This window comes from Phymastichus coffea, unplaced genomic scaffold, assembly GCF_024137745.1.
Source record: "Phymastichus coffea isolate CEN01 unplaced genomic scaffold, Cenicafe_Pcof_1.1 PCOF00011, whole genome shotgun sequence".
In the NCBI taxonomy this organism is placed as follows: domain Eukaryota; kingdom Metazoa; phylum Arthropoda; class Insecta; order Hymenoptera; family Eulophidae; genus Phymastichus; species Phymastichus coffea.
The window spans coordinates 3,331,407-3,356,131 of NW_026706822.1; the positions used below are offsets into that span (position 1 = coordinate 3,331,407).

At 36.0% G+C, this 24,725-nt stretch overlaps 1 protein-coding gene across 3 annotated transcripts in view; it reads left to right on the plus strand.

Moving 5' to 3' along the window:
- The window catches only part of LOC131672448 (talin-2), an 870,100-nt gene that overhangs the window by 223,939 nt on the left and 621,436 nt on the right, over nucleotides 1-24,725 (plus strand). For all 3 annotated transcript variants that reach the window (XM_058949681.1, XM_058949672.1, XM_058949665.1), the window contains exon 4: nucleotides 17,984-18,254. In XM_058949681.1, the coding sequence (XP_058805664.1) occupies nucleotides 17,984-18,254 (271 nt within the window). The remainder of the gene's footprint in view (nucleotides 1-17,983; nucleotides 18,255-24,725) is intronic.

Genomic DNA, 24,725 nt, shown 5'->3' on the forward strand with positions numbered 1-24,725 from the left:
TAAAACCAGGAAACGGAGAAGAAAACGGAGCAGGTAAAATAAAAGGAGAAGAAAGAAAAGGAGAAGGAAAAGATGAAAGAAAACAAGAAGAAACAAGAGAAGAAAAAGGATCAGATAGAGAAGAATGAGGAGAAAGAAAAGAAGACAAACAAGAAGAAGAAGCAGGGAAAGGAAAAGGAGGAGAAAATAAAGAAGATAAATTACACGATTTAAAGAACATATTGAGGCTGGAGGTCGCAGCTTGCGAAGCAGGGGATGGAAAAGTATATACTAAACATTGATGACGCATAAGGAGAAAGATTCACAGAAATACAATGACAAATACGTTGATACGCATGTACGCGTAAATAAAGACATACACATACACACACACATACAAGCGCGCGCGGACATACACACATACGGCCATCACTTACACTACGCGTAATATAAAGACGCACGAACTTACATGCACCGCAGTTACTCGTGCTATCCTTGAAACGTATGTTTACAGGCATATGCACATGTTAATACATTTATTTATGATCAAAATATTTCATAGATACCATGAAGCTAATAACAAAAAAATAAGAGCTTCTCAAAATGATCTCAACTGGTAAAGGAAAGTCACCGGCACTCCCGCAAATGATCTACAATGGAGTATTACGTATGTAGATGTTGAATTCTGAAAATATTGGATTTTATACTTCCACTTTCATGCATTTTAGGATTCGTCAATAATCGATTGGCAGCAGATCGAAGGCTCGTGAGTGAAGATTATAGAAAAATACTCACCAAAATGTGTAATAACTTACGTAACCGAAATAAAAATAACTAGCTATAAAAAATTTAACAATATAATAATTATTTAATTTTGACAATAAAATAATAAAAGTATAGATATTAAAAAATGTCAGAATGATGCTCGAAAATAATTTTAAAAATAAAAATCATATTTCAAAATGAAAAAATCTTCAAAAAAGTCCTCCAAAAAGTCCTCGAAAAAGTCCTCAAAAAAATCGTCGAAAAAGTACTGGAAAAAGTCCTCTTATTATCAATAATTATTAATAAATTTCCGAAAATAGGTGTTTGTCGCTGTACTTAATTGCAATTCAACATTGTTACTCAAGACTAGGGAATCAATAATAAATTTATATGACGCAAAAATACAGAAATATTATGATTAATTATTTGTGAACTAGTCTGATTTATTATGAAACTACTATGGCTGCTAAAACACTATTTAGTTTTTTTTTATACATTAATTACAATATTTGGTTAGTTTTAAATACTATGATTTGATTCGGAGCTTAAAATGAATATTATTTTATTCATTTAACATTATTTTAATAGACTCATCTTAACGGCCGTTAAACGAAAATAAAAATTTTCCAGTATTTCGGGGAGAAATTTTCTCAGGAAAATTTACGCAACTCCAGGCTAGTCGAAAAATTAACCTGACACTCAGAACCCAACCCCAGGAACATCACTCTACACGTGACGTAATTACATGATTGCAGTCTTGTAATTACCATAATCTTGGTGCGAATAATCACGTGAACGAATTTATCATTTAACAATCTGGCTTTTGGGCGCAGCTTTTCGCATGGAATAAAGAGTATGTGATGCTATATTATTTACATGGTCTATGAAATAATTATAATTGGATTATTGATTTTGTCAATTAATCGTGCGTCCTCATAATTTTATATTATTGTCGATCAATGGATGGGACTCGATCTATAAAATGAATATGAGTCTATCGGCTTGGGGAGCTCATGTCGGGCATCAATGTTGAGCGCCGCTTCCATATAGCCGCGGCGCGCGCTGGCTAGCCCCCCTAGCCGCTCCGCTCTCGCCCTGGCTTTTAAAGCCGCACGCTGATTGTCGATCTTCCAAGTTAATTATCTAATTACCTAATTATCAGAAAAAGAACTAATGATGGCGTCTTGAATAACTTTTCAAGACGAATCCAACTGTATCCATACTTGCATATGTTTTTGAATCACCCTGTATCTATGGTAATCCCAACATTGATTTCAGTACGCAAAAGCAGTAGGCAATGTTGTACGATATGTATGCCAATTGTCAAAACGAATACTACGGTAAAGATACCGAACCAATGGTCAAAAAACTCAATTATAAAAATTACATGCCACTTATAGTGATTGACTGTTCAAAATAAAATGAGTCATTGAAGACTGCTCCAGGAGATGTGCCCTTGGAGTTCGAAACCAGAGAAAATATTCCTGAAGGAACTAGAGCTTATTATCTTATTCTACACGATCGCATCGTTCAGTATATTCCGATAAATGAAGATGTGAAGAAACTTATTTAGGTAGGGGGCGGGATATTAAAGACTTGACTCATTCCTTAAGCAGCACAATAGCTTACTATGACAATGGAGTACGTAATGGATATGGAAGGCGTCATGATGCCTGGCAAAAGTTATGCTGTGAAAGAGTTATTGATACTTCTACTTAAGTATAACGAAGAACCACTTGTACGCTTATTCAAACTTTCCTGTCCATGGCGAAGACTAACGGATAAGTATAAGCGACAAAATCTCTGGTTATAACTCTACTATTATAGATTGAGATGGAACTCTGGCGATTTTAAATACGAAGAGCATAAATTTATCATCACAGATACATTCAAAGATGCCACAAAAATTTTCGTTTCCGGAGATCTGATAAAAGAGTGGTTAGAACGATATGGTCCCAAAATTTTCGTCTTGAATGCGTATTCACGTCGAAAGCAGCATCACAGCAGCAGCATCACAGCATCAAGAGTTCAACAACAGCATTTGTTAGAGTGAGCAACAATTATCCAGCGAGTGAGGCAGCGCAGCTGATTTGATCAGCACCGTTGATTCTCTTCAACAATTACGGCTGATCACCGTAATTACACCGCAGGGCAGGTACACCTCCCTCATATTGCGCGACAAAATACTAGCGAGAGTATTTTGTTTATCGCTAGCGTTATTTTTTGTATTCGCGCCGAGCGTTGGTTTTCACGGCAGAGTTCGAATTCTCTCTCTCTCTCTCTCTCTCCCATATTATTATTAATAATTGTAAATCCTATTCGCGTGCGTTAGTTTTTCGGCCCGTAGAAGACTGCAGTTTATTTGAATTAAACATTATTAATTTTATTCGCCTTATTACGTCATTTCGTTTCTTAATAGTTTAACAGATCTATAAAGGATTAAGTTTTAATCCGATTTCATCTAGGTGATTAGTCGGATTAAGCATTAGGTCAGTCACACCTAAGATAAATCGAGTATCACAAGTCAGGTGACTTATGGTGAGTTTAACTCGGTTGGAAAGAAGACAGTGAAACGAAAGTATCAAACGTAAAGGCGAATACACGTATAACTATACTTTTAACGGAGCGGCGGTTAGCTCTGCGTCGTGGGAGTTTATGTGTTAATAAATTCCCTTTGTATTAGTTCATCGACCCCGTTAAAATATATATAGTAGCATCATTAGTTATACAGGGTGTCTAAAAAGTTCCGAGACACCCCAGTAAGTCCTGAGATATAACTATTTCCGAGGAGATTAAGGTCATTCCTTTAGTAACTTTGAACGAGGAATCCAGTGGTGACCTTAGTTTTGACCTTGAGCTTGAACTTCAAGGTCATTTCAAGGTCAACTTTTTTTTTCAAATGGGAATCCCTATTTTTGACAACGGCAATCGAAAGAGCGGAAAATTTTACGTCCAAAACTGTATTTTAAAATTTTTTTTCATGGCCTTGAGAAGGTCGATTTAAGGTCAAATGTTTGAAAAACTGCCTAAAAGCGTTTTTTTAAAAATTTTTAAGATATCGAAAAATGACCTCTACAAAATTTGTTCACACCAGAGTGGGCCACCCAAGGCACCAAAAACCTTTGACCGTTAACCTCATTTTGAAGCTCATTTCAAGGTCGAAGTGTTTTTTGTAACGGAAACCCCTATTTTTGACCCCGGATTCGCACATAGCGCGAAATCAGAAAGAAACATTCAAAACGCAGTGAGTGGAAAAAACTTATCCGGCAAAAAAACTGTACCTATGTCTCTGCTTGCTCCTCATTTAAACCAACTTGACTTTCGGTTTGGATAACCCGTTACTTTATTATTCAAACAATCAAAGGTGACCTTGAAATAACCTTAAAATGATCTTGAAGGTCAAAGATAAGGTCACTGTAACATGCTCCCAGTAGAATTTAATAAATTTAGCCCGAAACATTTTGTAAATGTTTCGCGAATAATATTGGATCTGAATTTCACATGACCTTAGCGATGAACGTCGTGGATCAATCGAAACTCAACATAATACCTTATCCAAACGTCGGATTTCGCGCTATGTGCGAATCCGGTGTCAAAAAGAGGGGTTTCCATTACAAAAAACACTTCGACCTTGAAATGACCTTCAAAATGAGGTTAAAGGTCAAAGGTTTTTGGTGCATTGAGTGGCCCACTTTGTTCTGAACAAATTTTCTAGAGGTCATTTTTCGATATCTTAAAAATTAAAAAAAAAACGCTTTTAGACAGTTTTTCAAGCATTTGACCTTAAATCGACCTTCTCAAGGCCATGAAAAAAAATTTTAAAATACCGTTTTGGACGTAAAATTTCCCGCTCTTTCGATTGCCGTTGTCAAAAATAGGGGTTCCCATTTGAAAAAAAAAGTTGACCTTGAAATGACCTTGAAGTTCAAGCTCAAGGTCAAAACCAAGGTCACCACTGGATTCCTCGTTCAAAGTTACTAAAGGAATGACCTTAATCTCCTCGGAAATAGTTATATCTCAGGACTTACTGGGGTGTCTCGGAACTTTTTGGACACCCTGTATATATACAAGGTCAGTATAACCGTGCAAATTTTATATTCCAACAAGATAATGATCCCAAACGCACTTCCAACCTTTGTAAGAATTATTTAAAAAATCTTGAAGAAAAGAATTAATTTAAAATAATGGTTTGGCTTCCTCAATCTCCCGATTTAAATCCGATTGAAATGTTATGGGAAGAATTCGATCATGCTGTCTGGAAGGTATGCCCTATATCAATAACAAATATAGAATATATTTTTATAGAATATATTGCATCTAGAATGGAAGGAAATTTCAGAAGCTATATTTAAGAAAGTAGTTAGTAGGTTGCCTAGAGTTTGCCTTATAAATATATAACCCTGCCTTATAAGCCTAATAAAAAGTAAAGGCAGACACTTTGATGAAAGTAATGTTTGATTTCTTTTAAAGTTTTATGTTACTTATGTTATTATTAGCACTCTCCATTTTGTTCAGCAAAAAATTCTTTAATCCAATTTTAGAGCCAACCCGTTGTAAAAAATAATCAAACAATCATCTCAGGTGGTTACACACGTGTGTTTCGTTGGTAAATATCCAACCTCATCAGATCTTTATTAAAAAACAAAAAGAGAATAGTTACAGATATAAACACAAACAAATAAAAATCACGCTAACAAAACATTTACCTCAATTCGCAAGTCATAATCAAATCAAATATCACAATAAAGTCAAATATAAATTGTTAAACTCATCTTATAACTTAACATTCGTTCAAATACTCAAAATTCAAATCAGACAACGACTATGAAATAATGCAAATCAAACAGTGTCTGCTACCTTTTATACCAAAACAAATCACAGGTAGACACACAATCAAATGTATCCCCTCTACTATGCCAAGAAAACCGGTACATTAAGCATCATTATACATCAAAACAAAATTTTTAAAAAATATTATAAATAAATGTGAGATCAGTTAGCTAAAACATCAAATAAACCTTTATATTGTTTACTCAATAAACCAGTGTCCTCTTGTCTATTTATAGTGTTATCAGACAAATTAATATATATCATTTCCGAAATTAATCTCTTACAATAATTAGACTCTCTATCTAAAATTATTGTGTTGTCCCAGTCAAACGAATGTGTAGGATAATTTTTCAAATGCATAGGCACAGGAAGAGATTTATCTAAAGGTGTCTTACTATGCTCATCTATGCGTTTTTTTAAACTTCTCTTAGTTTAACCAATATATAGAGACGGGCAACTATCACAACAAAATTTGTATACTATATTTGTCTCATTCCACTTATTTGTAACATCTTTACCCAGTTTTATAATATTGTCCAGCTTATGATTAATTAATGGTATACAATGAATATTAGATTTTCTTAAACTATGGTTACATAAGTTAAAAAATCTTTTATGAAAAGGCAACGTTAAAATCATCGATTTAATATTCGTATTTTTCTATCATCCTGAGCAGCAATACTATTACAAAATCTATGTTTACGAATGCGATCCAATATACATGTATTGACAAATTTTTCCGGGTAATCATTATTTTTTAAAATACTCTTAACAATTTCTATATTATCTTCATGAAAGATTGCATCAGATAGTAATAACGATCTATCAATCAGATTATATACAATGTTTCTTTTTTGGTGAGTTGTATGGTTGGAATAAAAATTCAAAATTCTGCCTGAACAAGTCGGTTTTTGGTACCAATTAGTAACAATTTTACTGTTCTTAATTATTAACGAAATATCTAAAAAAGTTATACTATTATTAAATTGGATTTCATGTGTGAAATTTAAATGACTATTATAATTATTAAAAATATCCAAAACCAATTGTAAATTATCCCTTTTTATACATAAAATAGTGTCATCTACATATCTAAAATAAAAAAGTGGTGAACAATTATATTTTTCTCGCAAAACATTTAAACAATCTGTCTCCAAATCATCCATAACTAAATCAGCAAACAACGGTGATATTGGAGAAGCCATCGGTGTACCAAAAATCTGTTTGTAAACTATTCCATCAAACTAGAAAAAAGTATTATCAAACAAAAACTTTACCGTATCAACTATTTCAGTAAAAGGTATCACAGAAACAGAGTGAATCTTATTAAATCGCCTATCGAGACTCTCAATGACTAAATCACACGGAACGTTTGTAAACAAAGAGCTTACATCTAATGAAATTAGAATATAATCTGACGGAGCTGTTATGTTCTGAAGTTTTTTTATAAGTTGAAAACTATTGTCAATATGTGAAAGTGGACGTAAGTTACATTTTTTTATTTCTTTGTCTAAAACTGTAGATAAAAAATGAACCGGGCTATTAACAGTTGAAATAATAGGTCTAAGTGGATGTCCACATTTGTGAATTTTAGGAAGGCCATAAGCTTTGGAAACTACCGTGTTAGTTTGCGTGAGAGCATATTTATTATACTTAAAATGTAAATAGCCCTTTTCATTAAAATCGCGAAGAATTTTATAAACCCTCAACTGCAACGATCTCAAAACATTTTTAGTAGTTACAATTTTATATGTATTCTCATCATTTAATAATTCAATCATTTTTGATTTATAATCACAAACTTCCAAACAAACCGTTAAATTACCCTTATCAGCTCTTGTAAAAAATATATTGTCATTATCTCTAAGAAATTGCTTAGTGTGATCTATTTTTTGTTTCAATTCCCTCTCAAACTTCGATACATGCAAAGTATTGCTAGCAACTCTCTTCAAATTCTTTATTATAGTATCTCTAATTATATAGCTATTTGTTATTCCTTTTTTCCGCGAAGCAGTATCATCCACAATATTAACATCACCAACCTCATTATCATGTGATTTATTTCGTAAAAAATACTCGACATTTTTTATTGTCAAAATAATATCTTTTTTTGTAAACTCAGATGTATTAATATTAGGGCTCATCGATACAACATCTATTACTTCAGTAGGTAGCGCAATATTAGTAAGATTTTTAACCCATTTTTCACGATGTTCAACATTACGAATAAAATATTTCTTTCTGTATATCATTTTAAACTTATCACTCAATGTCTTGTTCAATCTTTGAAAAATATTACTACTTTTTATTTCAGTAAAGTTTCTAAATGAATTCAAAATATCACGATCAATCCGCAAACCATCCAACACATAAGCCAAAGAATTAAGTCGTTGCTTAATATGATTCATATGAACACATAAATCCTTAATCTCCAATTTTTAAATTCTTTTAGACTGTGAATTACAAAATGCTGCAAATTCCGCCTCGCATGACTTACTATAAAAATGAAAACCCTTAGAACGGAAACGTACTATATGTGAAGGCAACAGATCCTCACGTCTACAATTAATTAAAAATTGCAATCTAGCATTTGCCGTAGCAAGGTCAAATCTGAATTCTGTCCATCTTCTCAAAATATTTTTATCCTCAACTCCATATCTAAAAGCAATAAATTTGAAAAAGTTCCTCCTTCTCAGAACCTGGTCTTTATTCCATTGGCGACCGTTCATAGTTATGTTATTATTAGCACTTTCCATTTTGTTCAGCAAAAATTTTATGTTACTTATTATTAATATTTATTTATTATTATGTTACGACGATTTATTGTATAAGTTTATATGATTGCTACCTATTCGTATGTCAATTTATGATTTCAGTTGAAAAAAAACTTGTTTAATGAATTGATGATTTTTTCCTTTTTGAAAATTATTGTGGTGACTATGAGAATAATAGTTATAAGAGAAATACATTGTTGTATGTATAATGAATGTGATAATCTATCAATCTTGTTTGAATAATAAATTTATATCAATATTAAATATTTGTACATCAATACAACATCTTCAATACTATATTTATTGAGTGGGTATACATATAACTAAATTTCATATACATTAAAAAAAATGCAAGGAAGTGAAAAAAAAATTCTTTTTTAATTTGAAAAAATTCTATCGTATTCTACTCTAAATAAAAAACATTTTCTTTTCAATAAATATTTTTGTATCTTTCATATTTATCACGATATTTTGAATTGACAAAAATGGTCATTTTTTAGTAAAAACTCGATTGCACACAATATACTTGGGAAATTCAAATTTCTAATAAGCTTCTTGTATAGCCCTTGGAAAGAGCTCAAAAATGGTCTACTTCAAATTTTTTTACGGCTTTTCCTTCCGGTACAGGCAGGAGTGAAAGATGGGTAAAAAATCGAATTTTCAACGATGAATTATCGTTAGAAACAGTTAGAGAATAAGCTAATTATATTTACTATACATACCATGTAACAGATCTTGGAAAGACCTTTCAAACGCTTCCCGGCTGGTCACTGCAAATCAATTTTTTACTGAGAATATTAAACTTTAAAGTTTTGAGAAATCTCTGTTTGGGTGGGCAACAGCAATTGATGGGCACTGTATATCTCTTTTTATTTTTACTAACTTCTCACCCAGCCTTACATTTCTTGACTGATATCGAGTAAAAGATAAATAATAAACTACTGCAGCTACGTGTGAGCAACAATCCATTGTTCTCATTCCGTTTGCAGACCCGCAGTAATACCTCTCGATTCTACCAAACTCTATCGAGTTCGGATTATATTCTACATAAAAATTGTATTTTTTGACAGATATGTGGCGAGACTTAACTTTCATTTGAATTATACTATTGGAATACTTTAAATTATTAATATTCATTTTTACCGTCTTATTACTCAAATTGGTTAATAATATCTGAGTAATAATTGATTTTGGAAAATCTTATAATGTAAATATAAAATCTGCTAATTAAAAATAATAATTTCTGATAATTTTGTCATTATGTACAGAATCAACGCTTTCGATTCATGTACTTTTATTTGTTTAACTTGCAACTGTAGTTGATTCGAACAATCGATACGTTCGCGATTCGACGTACTCGAAGTATATATATTGAAAAATGAACGCAAACAGTTTATTTTTAACAATAAACAAACAAAAAATGCAAATTTTCAAAATTTTTTTCTTTTGAGGAATTTTTTCAACTATGTTCTCGGTACTCCAATATATCCTAACCCATCAGGATACGTGACCCGAAGGTTGTACTTCAAAAATATATCTTTAGATACTTCGATTTTGACTGTTAATCGATCCAAAATGGTGCCCGAATGCCCGAAATTATTGCAAAATCACCAAAATTTGCACTTTTGAAGTCTAATCTAAGTTTTAGCAGGCAAAGTGACTTTTCTGAGTTTTATGTCAAAAGATTGGATGCACATTAGCAAAATTAGCTCACGCAATTGATTTTCAAGATGGCGGCCACCAAGAGTCAGCTGAAATTACGTATTTACACGTTTTTATAGCCACTGTATAGTCTCCAATCCTCTTTTTTTGATTGTTTAGTAAACTCTCTGAATCATTAGATCTAAATTCATTATTAGCTTATCAAAATTTAAAATGGCGGATCCAATATGGCGGGCCGTAACCTGAAAAATAGCTATTTACGGAAAATAAAAAATACCATCGTATTCTACGTAAAATTTGAGATCAAATAACTTCAGTTCATTTTCTCGCTCAGAGTCGCCATTCTCGAGTGAAAAATTCCCAAAGTATCAGAAATCGAATATTCGCAATCGTGCTTCTAAGACGATGAATGGCCTTACGATGGCGATCGCGCGTTCTTTGCCTCTGATTTATCAGTAATCACTAGAGTTGCCCGATTCTCACCACGAGGAGGTGTACGTTTTCGATAATCATATTTTTTTGTATTTTTTGTATGTTTTTTGTATTTTTTTGTATTTTTTGTATTTTTCAAACATTTCCTTATGTTTTTTTAATTTTTAGTTTCTTATTTTCCTTCCATTTAGGGATGAGCCGTCTTGAAGCATGTACCACAATAATACATAGAACATGTAGTGCAAAACTTTCGTGTACGAATTCCACAACCCTGATTGCCGCACAGATTTCGGACCTCAAGTTGTTTGGTTTCATGGAGTAATGATCCAGATTTCCTGCAAGACCTGCTCAAGTAATTCTTACCTATTGTTCCGTCGTAACGGAAGGGCGCAGGCGCGCACGAGAATGTATGGGTGTGTATTGAGCGCATGAAGTATGTGTGAGCGGCGCGTGAGGGCGCTCGTCGTGGTGAGTGCTTTCGCGCTCTTATAGTAGGAGATGGAGTATTCGTCCAGCTGCGATAGAAGTTAGTCCTATCCGCGTCGCGACTTTAACTCGCTTTCGGAATCCACTAAAATCTTCGCCAACAAATCAAAGACGCAAATCCAAACGCATTGCACAGAAGATCAACGGGTAAAATAGAGTAGATAGTGTAACGCCTGCGGGCATCTAACCACGAGTCATCGACTCAACTAACCGTTAAAACTTGTTGGTAATCCTATCGGATCTTACTATCAGATCAACTTACCTATCTACCTATACCTGCCTATTTACTCAACAAGGTGTGAAGTGTGCGTGCGTGTGTGGGTGCCCACAAGCAATCGAGGCTATCGGGCCTCTCGGCGAATCGGTATTCTGCGAAACTCTGTACACCTATTGTCCGGTGTGCGCGACTTAGTGCGACGTCATTCGTGTTCGAAGTCTACTTTCTTCTTGTAATCCTGCGTTCGTTGTTTCTAACTTTAAGTGTTTATTTCATAACTAGTGCTCTTTGTAAATTCTAATCGTCATTAGTATAAAATAAATTTGGGTTTTTTATGCCTTCATGGGCTTTCTTCCTACAAATAGTTTTTTTTTATCTTTGTTTAATTTTCCCGCATTCTGGTAGATTACACGTTAAATCAATAAATTATAAATAATTCAAAAAGTAAAATTTTGCTACTCTGCCATCGAAGGCAATTTAGAATTCGTTGGAAACAATTCACCTATTCCCATAGCAAAATCTTTTGTACTCATTTTCACGCCATTACTCTGATTAGCAGTATTATATACAATCACAGCTTTAGCTATGCAAGTTTGAATAAGTCGTATAAATATTATGCACGTCCATTTTTTAGATCGTATTATTGGTTCTATTTTATTGCAACGTTGATCATGTAGATCAACTCCACCCATGAATTTATTATAAATCAAAAAAGCTCTTGGGAAGTCAAGTTCTCTCTTTTCTTTTTGACCTTTTTGGCGACGTAGGACAGGGTCTAGTGGTGTTGCTCCAGCTGCAGTTGATAAAATAGAGACTGGTTTCGAGTCCATTACGGTGAAGAAATTCAAACCACTATTCTGATCATGTTGTAACGGTGCCGGTGGATTTGACCTGCACGGTGTGTCTCCTATCTCTCCCTATCATCGGCGTGGACTCATGGCAGACCTATAGCGCATGGTTCACGTGCCTGATGCCTGCCGTTATGTTTTCAGCATCGCTGCCGCAACGAGTAAGAAGAAGAAAGATAGAGAGAGGCAGTGGCATTGGTCGACAAGAGCGCGTAGTAACAGGCGCTCTTGTAAGAGAGAAAGAGAGAGATAAGAGAGAAAGAAAAGAACGCGACTAGTGCAGGCAGGCGCGTGACACTGGCCGCACTTGATGGTGCCGCATGCCGCCGATTAGGCAAGTGAGTGGGGAGAGCGTGAGAAGCAGTCTCTCACGCACTCGGAAGCATACTCGCGGCGGGCAGTAAGAAAGTAGCCATTAGCAGAGAGAGGTGTACGGACCCCCTGCAGTCAACTACAAAGAAAAGATACGAGGAAACCGAGACGGCATCAGTATCGGCCCGGATCCAGCCTTCCACCGAGTTCTTCCGACCACAGACAGATTTGCCTGCAGTCAGACGCTATCTCTATCATCGGCAAGACGCTGCATCGAAGGACAATCGTCAGGTCAATCTCTAATCTCTCTCTCTTAAATTCTTATCTTACGGCTACTCGCGGCTTGTGCGCTGTGCCAGGCTCTCACTGGCCGGCACGGCTAGTTTAGGTATTTAAGGTGATTTAAATTATATCGAGTCGGTAGTGAGATGGCAAGGCGCTAACGTACCGGCCATCTCCTTTAGTGATCGGAGATTGTTAGTTTAGATAAATAAGGCGCGCGATAGAATGTCCGAACTGTTACGCTCAGGGTAGCGTGGTGTAATAAAAGGATTTACTAAGATAAGAGGAGTGATTATTGCGTTCACCTTTCTCTTTACCTTGTCAGGAGCAATATACCGCCTCCCTTGCCTTCCCCCTTTTAAATAATTGGTAATAGCGATAGATTCATCGGCGTTATAGGCCGACTCTATTACAATGTTTTACCTCATATTTTCCTCGATCGTCTTTCTTTTGGATACTAATTTTGACACAGATTTTGCTATGGGAATAGGTAAGAATTACTTGAGCAGGTCTTGCAGGAAATCTGGATCATTACTCCATGAAACCAAACAACTTGAGGTCCGAAATCTGTGTGGCAATCAGGGTTGTGGAATTCATACACGAAAGTTTTGCACTACATGTTATATGTATTATTGTGGTACATGCTTCAAGACGGCTATGGAAGGAAAATAAGAAACTAAAAATTAAAAAAACATAAGGAAATATTTGAAAAATACAAAAAATACAAAAAAATACAAAAAACATACAAAAAATACAAAAAAATACAAAAAACATACAAAAAATACAAAAAAATACAAAAAAATATGATTATCGAAAACGTTCACCTCCTCGTGGTGAGAATCGGGCAACTCTAGTGATTACTGATAAATCAGAGGCAAAGAACGCGCGATCGCCATCGTAAGGCCATTCATCGTCTTAGAAGCACGATTGCGAATATTCGATTTCTGATACTTTGGGAATTTTTCACTCGAGAATGGCGACTCTGAGCGAGAAAATGAACTGAAGTTATTTGATCTCAAATTTTACGTAGAATACGATGGTATTTTTTATTTTCCGTAAATAGCTATTTTTCAGGTTACGGCCTGCCATATTGGATCCGCCATTTTAAATTTTGATAAGCTAATAATGAATTTAGATCTAATGATTCAGAGAGTTTACTAAACAATCAAAAAAAGAGGATTGGAGACTATACAGTGGCTATAAAAACGTGTAAATACGTAATTTCAGCTGACTCTTGGTGGCCGCCATCTTGAAAATCAATTGCGTGAGCTAATTTTGCTAATGTGCATCCAATCTTTTGACATAAAACTCAGAAAAGTCACTTTGCCTGCTAAAACTTAGATTAGACTTCAAAAGTGCAAATTTTGGTAATTTTGCATTAATTTCGGGCATTCGAGCGCCATTTTGGATCGATTAACATTCAAAATTGAAGTATCTAAAGATATATTTTTGAAGTACAAGCTTCGGGTCCCGTATCCTGATGGGTTAGGATATATTGGAGTACCGAGAACATAGTTGAAAAAATTCCTCAAAAGAAAAAAATTTTGAAAATTTGCATTTTTTTTTTGTTTATTGTTAAAAATAAACTGTTTGCGTTCATTTTTCAATAAATTTAAATATGCCATTCAAAAAATGAGATTTTTTTACACAAGTATATCTATCTCAATATTTTTTTCACATGGGTTATAATTGAAAGGCACGAGCTTGAAGTTGACGTTGAAATTTTGGCCATTTGAGCGTTAAAGGGTTGACAGCAAAGAGTTGGACGAGCAGCAACCGATCCGGTAGCAAGGTAGAATCGTCGCAGCATCACCCAGGAGAAGAAGATGTTTACTAACGTCAATTACGGCTGATCACCGTGAATGCACCGAAGGGTAGGTACACCAACTTTTTTCCGCGTGCTGGTATCATTCCTCACTTAAATTCACAAGCGATCGTTATCACATTTGCGCTGAACGTTATAGTCCCCAATAGAATTCCGAATTCTCTCTCTCTCCCTCTCCCCGGATAAATGTAAATCTTATACGTGTGCGCAAGTTTGTCAGTTCACAAAAGACTGTAACTTTTATTTTTTATTAAAGGCTTGATTTTCATTCACCGCATTACGTTCTTTCGTTTCCCTTTAATTCAACGGATCCGTCAGCTGATATTATTTAAACCGATTTTATCTTGGGAATACATAGTGGAAATAAACATTAGTTCAAGTACACCTAATATAAAGCAAATGTCCCAAGTCAGGTGACTTAAGGTGAGTTTAACTCTATTGTAAAGGAAACATTGAAGCGAAAGTATCAATCGTAAAGGCGAATACACGTATATTCTTACGTGATTAACGGAGCGGCGTTAGCTCTGCATCGTGGGAGATTGTCCTTCGACAAACCTTAATTGCATCAGTTAATGCACCCCGTTAATAAATAAATTATGAATTCTTTATTTATTGATAACAATAATAATTAAGTTATTAATAATGAAACCAATTATTACTCATGTTTCTAAGATAGTGATCTTGAGCTCACAGTATCCGCTTTATTAGAATAATTAATATTTACAAAGTTATAAATAAATTAAGTTTTCACATTACAATTCAATACTATTTGTAATATTTATATTTGTAGATTTTAAGATGTAACGTAAATATTATGATGAACTTAAATTAAAAAGGCAGTGTAAACATCGCATTTAAATGTCCGTACAGTATAAATGAAAAGGCTAACGACTAAGAGCTCATGAACAAGATCAAGAAAATAACAAATTAATTCGATTAAAATTAACAATTATCAATTTTATTAGATATGTTTATATTTTTCGTGATCACGCTTACAAAATTTGCATTACTTCGATACAATAAATGATTTTATATTAAACGGTAATCGTAATTATTACACTTTCGTCAAAGGCCATCTCGGTTTCGCTAAACTCTTTCTATTTTCCGATTGTTCTTATTAGAAAAAGTACGTCTTACATGATTTTCGAGTATCATGGTGCAATAATCCTCCGTTTGCACACCAATCCTCCAAAATTTCAAATTAAATGGATGAGCTCCTCCTTATTTTTCCTTAAAATCTCCAGTGGACTCGTAGATTCAAGGTCGTTGTCAGTAGTTTGGTAATTTGGAGATATGTGCGTACGCGTGTGTATGCGTGAACCAGCCGGTAGATCTCTCTATGATTCTTGCTCGAAGATAATCTTGAGCTACAGTTGATACACACACCACGTCCTTCTCGAAGACAGAGAGTCTCAGTTACTTCTGATCCAGCGCGCGGTTGTCGTCGCTTTTATATCCTTGCGGAGCGGATTAAGGGGCGTTCATAAGCAATTTTAGGAGGAAATTTGGTGCGCAAGATGACCATCAATAGGCAAGAGACCGCTTAATATCGAACAAATGAGACATAAAATCTCATTGTTATATATTCAATAGTTAAAAGTACTTGAAAATATAATAATCTTAATCTATACCCTAAAATCTATATAAAAAATAGTTTGTCTCATTGAAATTACTCTTAACGCATTTTAATTGATCAATAAAACTTATCATACCTATATCTACGAGGGTGGTCTGATAAGTACTTCGCCTCACCGCCCGATGGCGCCACTCTCGCAAAAGAAATATTCTATCACGTTGTACAAACTTCTCGATGGTTACTGTCAAGATTTCAGCCGGATCGGAGTTGTAGTTTATTTTTGAGAGCGTGTGAAAGCAAGTGTGTCCGTTGATTTTTGAAAAATGGAAAAAGAGCAGTATCGGTCGGTGATTCGATTCTTGTTTTTGGAAGGAAAATCGCGCAGCGAAATCAAAAAGTGCTTGGATGCTGTGTACAATGACACTTCTCCTTTGATGGCGACCGTCAAAAATTGGTTTAACGAGTTTCAACGTGGTTGCACGTCGATTTTTGAAGAGCCACGTCCAGGTGCTCCGATTACGGCTACCACGGAGGATAATGTGACAAAAATTCACGATCTCGTATTGGCAGATCGATGATTGAAGGTGCGCGAGATAGCTAAGATCGTAAGCATCTCAAAATACCGTGTGGGTCATGTCCTGCATGAAATTTCGGGCATGAGAAAGTTATCGGCGCGATGGGTGCCGCGTTTGCTCACTTCGGACAACAAGCGCAACCGTGAGACAATTTCAAAGCAATGTCTGACGCTGTTTGAGCGCAATCCGAAGGAGTTTCTGCGTCGTTTCGTGACAGTCGACGAAACATGGATCCACTGGTATATACCAGAGACCAAAGAACAGTCGAAACAGTGGACTTTACCCGGCGAAAGTGCTCCGAAGAAGGCGAAGACTGCCCCATCGGCCTGAAAGGTGATGGCCACCGTTTTCTGGGATTCACAAGGTGTGATCTACATCGACTACCTGGAGAGGGGCAAAACGGTCACAGGGCTGTACTATGCCGAATTATTGGGCCGATTCGACGTCGAATTGCAGAAAAAACGACCCCATTTGGCGAAGAAAAAAGTTCTCTTCCACCATGACAACGCACCGGCTCACACCTCCGCCGTCGCCATGGCGAAATTGGTCGAATTAGCCTACGAACTGCTGTCCCATCCACCATATTCTCCAGGTTTAGCCCCGTGCGACTTCTTTTTGTTTCCAAACTTGAAAAAGTCACTCGCCGGGCAGAAATTTGAGTCGAATGAGGAGGTAATCGCTGCCACGGAAACTGCCACTTTTCAGACCTCGAGGAAACGTATTTTTCAGACGGGTTAAAGAAGTTAGAGCATCGCTGGGCCAAGTGTATCGAACTAAAAGGAGACTATGTTGAAAAATAAAACGCCACTTCCAACATTTTCGTTTTTCTTTTATGGGCTAAGTACTTATCGGACCACCCTCGTATAAGTAGAGTGACGTCACGCTCCTTATATGGTCATGAAATTTGACTCTTGCTCTATTACAATTATATAATACGAGAGGTAGCGCCGTTTAATATAGCAATTAATACGAGGGTCGCTTGAAAAGTCCGTGCAAAAATAAAAACTGCTTGATTTTTTTTAATAAATCTTTATACTTCAGATCAGATGACAGAAAATTTTAGTCTTTAGGATAAACTATTTGTAATTATTGTATCGTATCTCAAACAAAAACACCTTCTAAATTACATCAATCGAAATAATTTTTTTTTAAATTAAGAAATGTAAATTGAATCTTTTATTGTCATAAAGACAAATATCAGAAATATACATAGAAGCGAAAAAAAAACGCGGTAAAACTATTGAAGGTACGCGGAATAGCCATATTATATAGTGCCGGATACTGCCGTAGCCTTGTTGTCACTTATAGTTAGTGGCTACTTGTTAACGGGTGACTATCCCAACACTTAATGAATGTTCAGCATGTCTATACAATTTTTCACACACCAAGATTAACTAATATTTTAATATAATTTTTTCAGTCAACTGGATAGATCCTAGTAAGACTCTAAGAGAACAAGGTATTGATGAAACAGAGACAGTACTGTTAAGAAGAAAGTTTTTCTTTTCTGATCAAAATATCGATAGTAGAGATCCTGTTCAATTATCACTTTTATATGTACAAGCACGAGATGCTATCTTAGATGGTACACATCCCATAACCCAAGAACAAGCTAATATTTTTGCTGGTATTCAATGTCAAATCCAATTTGGTGACTATAAAGAAGAGAAACATAAGTCCGGATTCTTAGAGTAAGTTATCAAGTTCTGATTTCTTCATTCTGATTCAATTATTATATTTTAATGTTATAATAATTATTGTGCTTTTACCATATATGTTATAATAATATTTTTGATGTAATTCTACTTTTAAGTATACCATACTATATTATGGCATTTTCATAAAAATTTTCATAAAAATTACTTTTTAGGGGGCATAAAAAAGTTAATAATCGTATTAATAGTTTGATTATGCACGGGGAGTCATTTTAATCTATGGACTCCCATATCTCAAATTCTACGCATAGTACAGACAAAAGGTGCTCAATACCAAGGGGGCCATATTTTGGTGACCTTAAATTTGACCTTGAACATGTTGGGTCAAGGTCATTTCATAGTCAATGTTTTTTTTAATAGGAATCCTTACTTTTTATCTCAGATTCGGATTCTGCGTTAAATTGTACGTTCAAATCATATAATATGTGTGTGGAGACCCCCCCCCCCCCTCCAGTCGTTTCGCGGTCAACCTTACTTTTTAAATGAAATCTCTCATTTTTCGTCGCAGATTTGAATTCTACATGAAAGTGTACGTTCAGATGATGGGATATTTATGATGGGATATTTATTTATGATATTTATATTTAATAATTTCCCGCTTTTTCCAAATCCGGTGTGAGAAATAGGGATTTCCATAAAAAAAGTAAGATTAACCTTAAAATGACTTTGGGGGAGAGGGATCATTCGGACCCTATAAATATTCCATCATCTGAACCTACCATTTCCCGTAGAATTCAAACCTGCGACGAAAAATGATGGGTCCCATTTAAAAAGGGTTGACCTCGAAATGACTTTGGAGGTGGGGTGGGGGTCATTTGGACCTCACACATATTACATGATTTGAACGTAGAATTTAATGTAGAATCCAAATCCGGGATAAAAAATAAGGGTTCCTATTTTAAAAAACATTGACCTTGGGTTGATCTTGACCCTTCATGTTCAAGGTCAAATTTAAGGTCACCAAAATATGGCACCCTTGGTATTGAGCAACTTTTGTTTGAACTATTTTTATGTACTTGCATAGGTCGATACATTTTATTAAACGGCGTTCCAGTTTTTTAAGCCATCAGAAAAATATTATATCTGAAAACCCTCAAAATAGGCATTTGTTTCGGCGATAACTTCTTCATTCGACGTGAATCGTTGTCCGGCAAGCCATTTTTTGAGGTTAGGAAATAAGAAAAAGTAACTTGGAGCCAAATCAGGCGAATATCGTGTATGGTCAATTAAGTCGAACTTTAAATCGTTAATTTTTGTCTGAACTCGAGCATTGTCTTGTTGAAAGAGGCATTTTTTTTGTTCAAGTGAGAACGTTTTTTTCTGATTTTTTCTTTCAGCTAACCTGCTGTTGTAAGAATGATGTTTAATTGAATCGAAATTCGCTTATGTGCTTGGTTCCTACTTTTTTTTCTTTTTCACAGCGCTGAAACCGCACGCACTTATTGCTATTTTTCTCAAATGTTAATACGAAGAAATATTTCTTTTTTTAAGGTGATGAGAGCACCAACCTCGCTCTCATCTGTGAAGCACTCCATTTATCATTGTTTCTCCAATTATTTATTTACGAGCTTACAAAACTACTGTACAGAGAATTTAAATATGTGTCTTTCGATCTAATCAATAAAGAACTTGTAGTGCTGCATCTCGTCGAACTGTTGATCGTAGAAATTGTTATTCTCTACCAATGCTCTGGAAACACGGTTTGGGAGAAAGACTTGAAACTCTCCTTTGAGCTTTGCCATAACCTTAATTCCAAATCGGGTAGCGATCTGTCTCAGCATGGTTACGATGTAGAAAGTACCATTCTCCAAGTCACTAAAGTCTTTCTTGGGGTGGAACGGACCCATAGCAATTTTATTCAGGCTTTCGAAATCCATTCTATAATGAGAGAAATTTATTAAAGCTCTGTTTATTACTCCGAAAGCGTTCTCGTAGTCAACGATGCCTTTACTCTGATTCAGAGTTAGGATTCACTTCTTGAATCTCTTGCTTGCAGGTTCTTTGCTATGCTGCTGCTGCTGGAATTCGTCCTCACTGCTGGGATTGGAGCTAATGATGCTCTGGCCAGCCGCCTCGATTTTTAGCCAACCTCCACTCCTAAACATCGAGCTGTCGATTTTGTTTCTCCCTTTCCATCTTTCTCTTCTATCTTATCTCAAAAGTGGGCGAGAACTTTTGCTTTGAGCTCAGAGCTGACAGACGACTCTGATAGTGCCCCCAGGGAAACGTATCTGGAGAACCGAGCATTACGCAACACTTATCATCGTACGGACTCAGCGCTACCTTTTTTTCCTGCTCCGTTCGAACCCGATGGAGTTTACTTCGGATAGTGAATTGCTCTCTTTTGATTATTTCTTTCTCCTTCGAACAGCGTGGGTAATTCTCGATGTTAATGCTGTTCTTTACGGTGTGCGACTTGATCCCCTTAGCTTTCTTAATGGAATTCTGACCTTCTATGCTGACAGCATACATATTGCTGCAGAGGCCGATAAATTTGAGCATAAGTTTACCGGCACACTCATCCTTCATTAGCACAAGAACTTTCTTATTAACCAATAGAAGACCATATAGATATTCTTTGGAATAATCTGACGTGTCGAACTTATCGAGGTTATGTTTCATCACCTCGTACACGTCTATTTCCTTCAATTTGTAAATGAGACTGTAGGTATCGGTATAAAGTAATTTACATTTATCGACGAACGTCTCTTTCATGAAGCTGTAATGGAATTCATAGACTAGATATTGAACAAGTCCAACACGCAGACTCCGACGTATATAGATTTACTGATGTAGATGTCTGTCCATGACAACTGAATCACCATAGAAGTTGAGTGTCTCCTGCTGCTGAATCCGCTGAATGTACCGATAGGGTAGAAATTATCACCCAACCTAGAGATAGTTCACTCGTAGTCCATCAGGTAATTGATCCCCTCGTTCTTGTTATAGTCCTTACCCATATACGGGTTGTTAGCTTTGGCATATCTGTTGGAACACTGGCTAACTCCTCTCCAAATTCCGTATTCGATAAACATCACCATGTTGATGTCTATTTTCAATTCCAATTGGATGTTGATACACATGACCATGGCGTCCCAAGTTAGTCCAGATATCGTGTAATAGTTTGCAGGATCGAGGTTGTAAGTCTCGAGACAGATCCTGCGGAAACTCTCAAAAACGTCTGCGAGAAGTAGCACGTACGTCTTGAGATACAGATCAGAATACTGTTCGAGATTCTTACTATTGAACGACTGCCATACGTTCTACGCATGCGCATAGTCCACATCGCTCACATCTCCGTTGGTGAGTCGACTGTGAAAAGCTTCCTTCACTGGTAGGTGTTTCTGTTCCTGCTTGTCGAGACTGATTACAAAGTCGTAGGGAAACACACCTTTTTTGCGCAGTAGTTGAATTTGCTCAAGAGAGTAGTCATCTTTCTCGAACTCTCGTTGAGCGATATCCAATTTATCCAAGTAGGATGATAACTTGTCTAACGATGATGGCATGAATCGATAAAATGGAAGTGTACTCGTATGTCCATACCATCAATGTACTCGTACTTGGAGTAGGAGATGTACTTTTCCTTATTTTCTGCGCGAGAAATATAACTCGACCCTTAAAATTATGTTTAGTCGCGACCTCTTTGATAACGAAGTGCAAGTCGTATCCGGTGGGATTGTGAAATACGAGGTCTGTTCGGAAAGTATCGGGCCTATGTTTATATCTTCGCGCCATAGTGTTCGAGCGACCTCTACCGGACAGAAATGTCAACAGTAAAGCCTCATGAATCTATTCGTTACTTACTGACACCTGCCGGACGTATAGTTCATGTGCAGCATGTCATTGTTTACAGTGCCTTTTTCTCGTTCGTCGGATTTTGATATTGTAAAAATGACTAAAAAACAAGATCAATGAATTTGCATCAAATTTTGCTTTCAACTCGGAAAAACGAGTTCGGAAACTATTGAAATGATGCAAAAGGCCTTCGGAAGCGAGTGTATGAGCAAAACACGAATAAAAGAGTAGTATAAACGGTTCAAGGATGGTCGCACTTCTGTCGATAGTGATTCTCGTTCCGGCCGACCTTCGACGACAATAACCGCAGATAATATTGAGCGGGTGTGACTTGCAATCGAACAAGATCGTCGTATGACTGTGCGAGAACTAGAAAAAGACATTGGAATACCAAAAACTCATCAAAATTCATTTCAGAAATTTTAACCGAAAATTTAGGAATGAAACACGTGTGTGCGAAATTCATCCCAAAATTGCTCACAGCAGAGCAGAAGAACATTCGCTTAGAAATCGCTCTGGACAATCTGGAAATGGTCAATAATGATGATAATGTGCTTAGAAAAGTTATTACAGGTGATGAATCATGGGTTTATGGTTATGATACTGAAACAAAACAACAATCTTCACAGTGGATGCATTCTGAATCGCCAAGACCAAAAAAAGCACGTCAAAGTCGGAGCAATATTAAGTCAATGTTGTTTGTTTTTTTCGATTGTGAAGGTATTGTACATCACGAATATGCACCAACAGGTCAGACAATCAATAAAGAATACTACGTTCAAATTCTGAAACGTTTGCGTGATGCAGTAAGAATGAAACGGCCGCACTTTTGGGAAAGTGGTGACTGGCTTCTCCATCACGATAATGCGCCAGTGCATTCATCCAATCTTGTGCAGCAGTTTTTGAGCAAACACAATATCGCATTGCTTCGACAACCTCCATACAGTCCCGACATAGCCCCTTGTGACTTTTGGCTGTTTCCAAAACTAAAATAACCACTGAAAGGACACCGATTCGATGATAAAACAACGGTTGAAAACAATGTGACGAGTGTACTTGAGGCTATCCCTAAAAGTGAGTTCCAGGATTGTTTTGAAAAGTGGAAACATCGATCGAACCGTGTTATTCAATCAAGTGGGGATTACTTTGAAGGATGCCACCCACCAGATGATAAAGAATAACGCTACCACGAAAATATAAAGGTAGGCCCGATACTTTCCGGACAGACCTCGTACTATGGGAATGAAAGATGCGTTTTGATAGTTGAGATTACAAGAATTGTGTGCAGCTCCGCTGTAACTGAAATAATCGAGGTGGGTAAGTAACAATAAGGTAAGTAGTTTTTATTTCCTCACCGGCCCGTAAGATGACAGTGATTTCCGGCTTTCTTTGATCTTCTTTGAAAGGTTTGTGACAAATGTGACAGGTCTTAGCCGCGAAGAATAAAAATGTCTCTTGATCCGAGTGTCGCGGCTCTTTAGCATTCTTGTATCTTTCCTCTAAATCAGTCGATAGAGTCTCAAGTTGCTGAACGAGCCATTTTGTAGGAGATAATTCCTCATCTTTCACTTTCTTGTAGATCTTGTAAATATTGTCGTCAAAGCTGCATTTCACGTATAAACCAATGCTGCAAGCCTCATGCTCTTCAACGATACGTTTATCATCTTTCACTGGTTTTAAGACATTCTCCCATCCAGCATAGATAACAAATGGTACCGATTCACAGCGATCGTGATTCTTAAACTCTAAGATCTAGTTCGCCTCTGTAATAAGATCAATTTTGCAGATATTTAATTACGAACAATCCTTTTCATGAGCTTTCAACTTTTCATTGCTCCAAAGGTAGTGCATACGTAGCATTTATGATCATGGGTAAATACTTGATTTCGGATCAATCGAAACATATTCTTAATCCACACGTAATAAAACTTTGGAACGTATTCTCTATCGTCATCGTCTGCTTGATTTTCAAGGCTCTCATCGATGTATAAATTTTTTATAAGCAGCATATTGACATGATTGTCTCTTTTCAAAAATGATAGATGACACGGTGAGATTTCATGTTGTTGATCATACTTGATGAGTATGTACAGATTGATGAAGATGTTGGTTATCTAAAACTTTTTAATATCCTTGGGCTGTATGGAATATTTAAGGTCTTTGAATCTACGATCGTTTTCATAACGATAATAGTTATAAACTCGATGTGGATTTATATATTTTGGATACAATGCCAAGAAAATGGCCCACTTGAAGCACTGATTATCTTCATTTTGCAAGTTGACGCAGGCTCTCTTATCAGCAATGAAGGATGGAAATGGAAAGATTATGGAAAAATTCAGCTTGTTAATGTTTACTATGAATCCTAAGATGGCTTTCATAGACCAGCCAAAATCTTTTTCTTGAAATTCTTTCATGATTACTTGCCTAATTTTATCTTCAAACCAATCAGATAAATCGTTGATTTGATACATGGTCGCATTTTTCGTGCTAAAATACTTTACTGCAATGCTTTTTTCGTCACTTTTTTGAATAATAAGCTCGGCTGTTAGCTCAATGTTTACCTTGATAGAATTGTACCTGTTGAGAACTAGCTTGATTTATATCTCAAATACAGGACCTGCTCCATTCATGAAAGAGGTGATGTTCAAG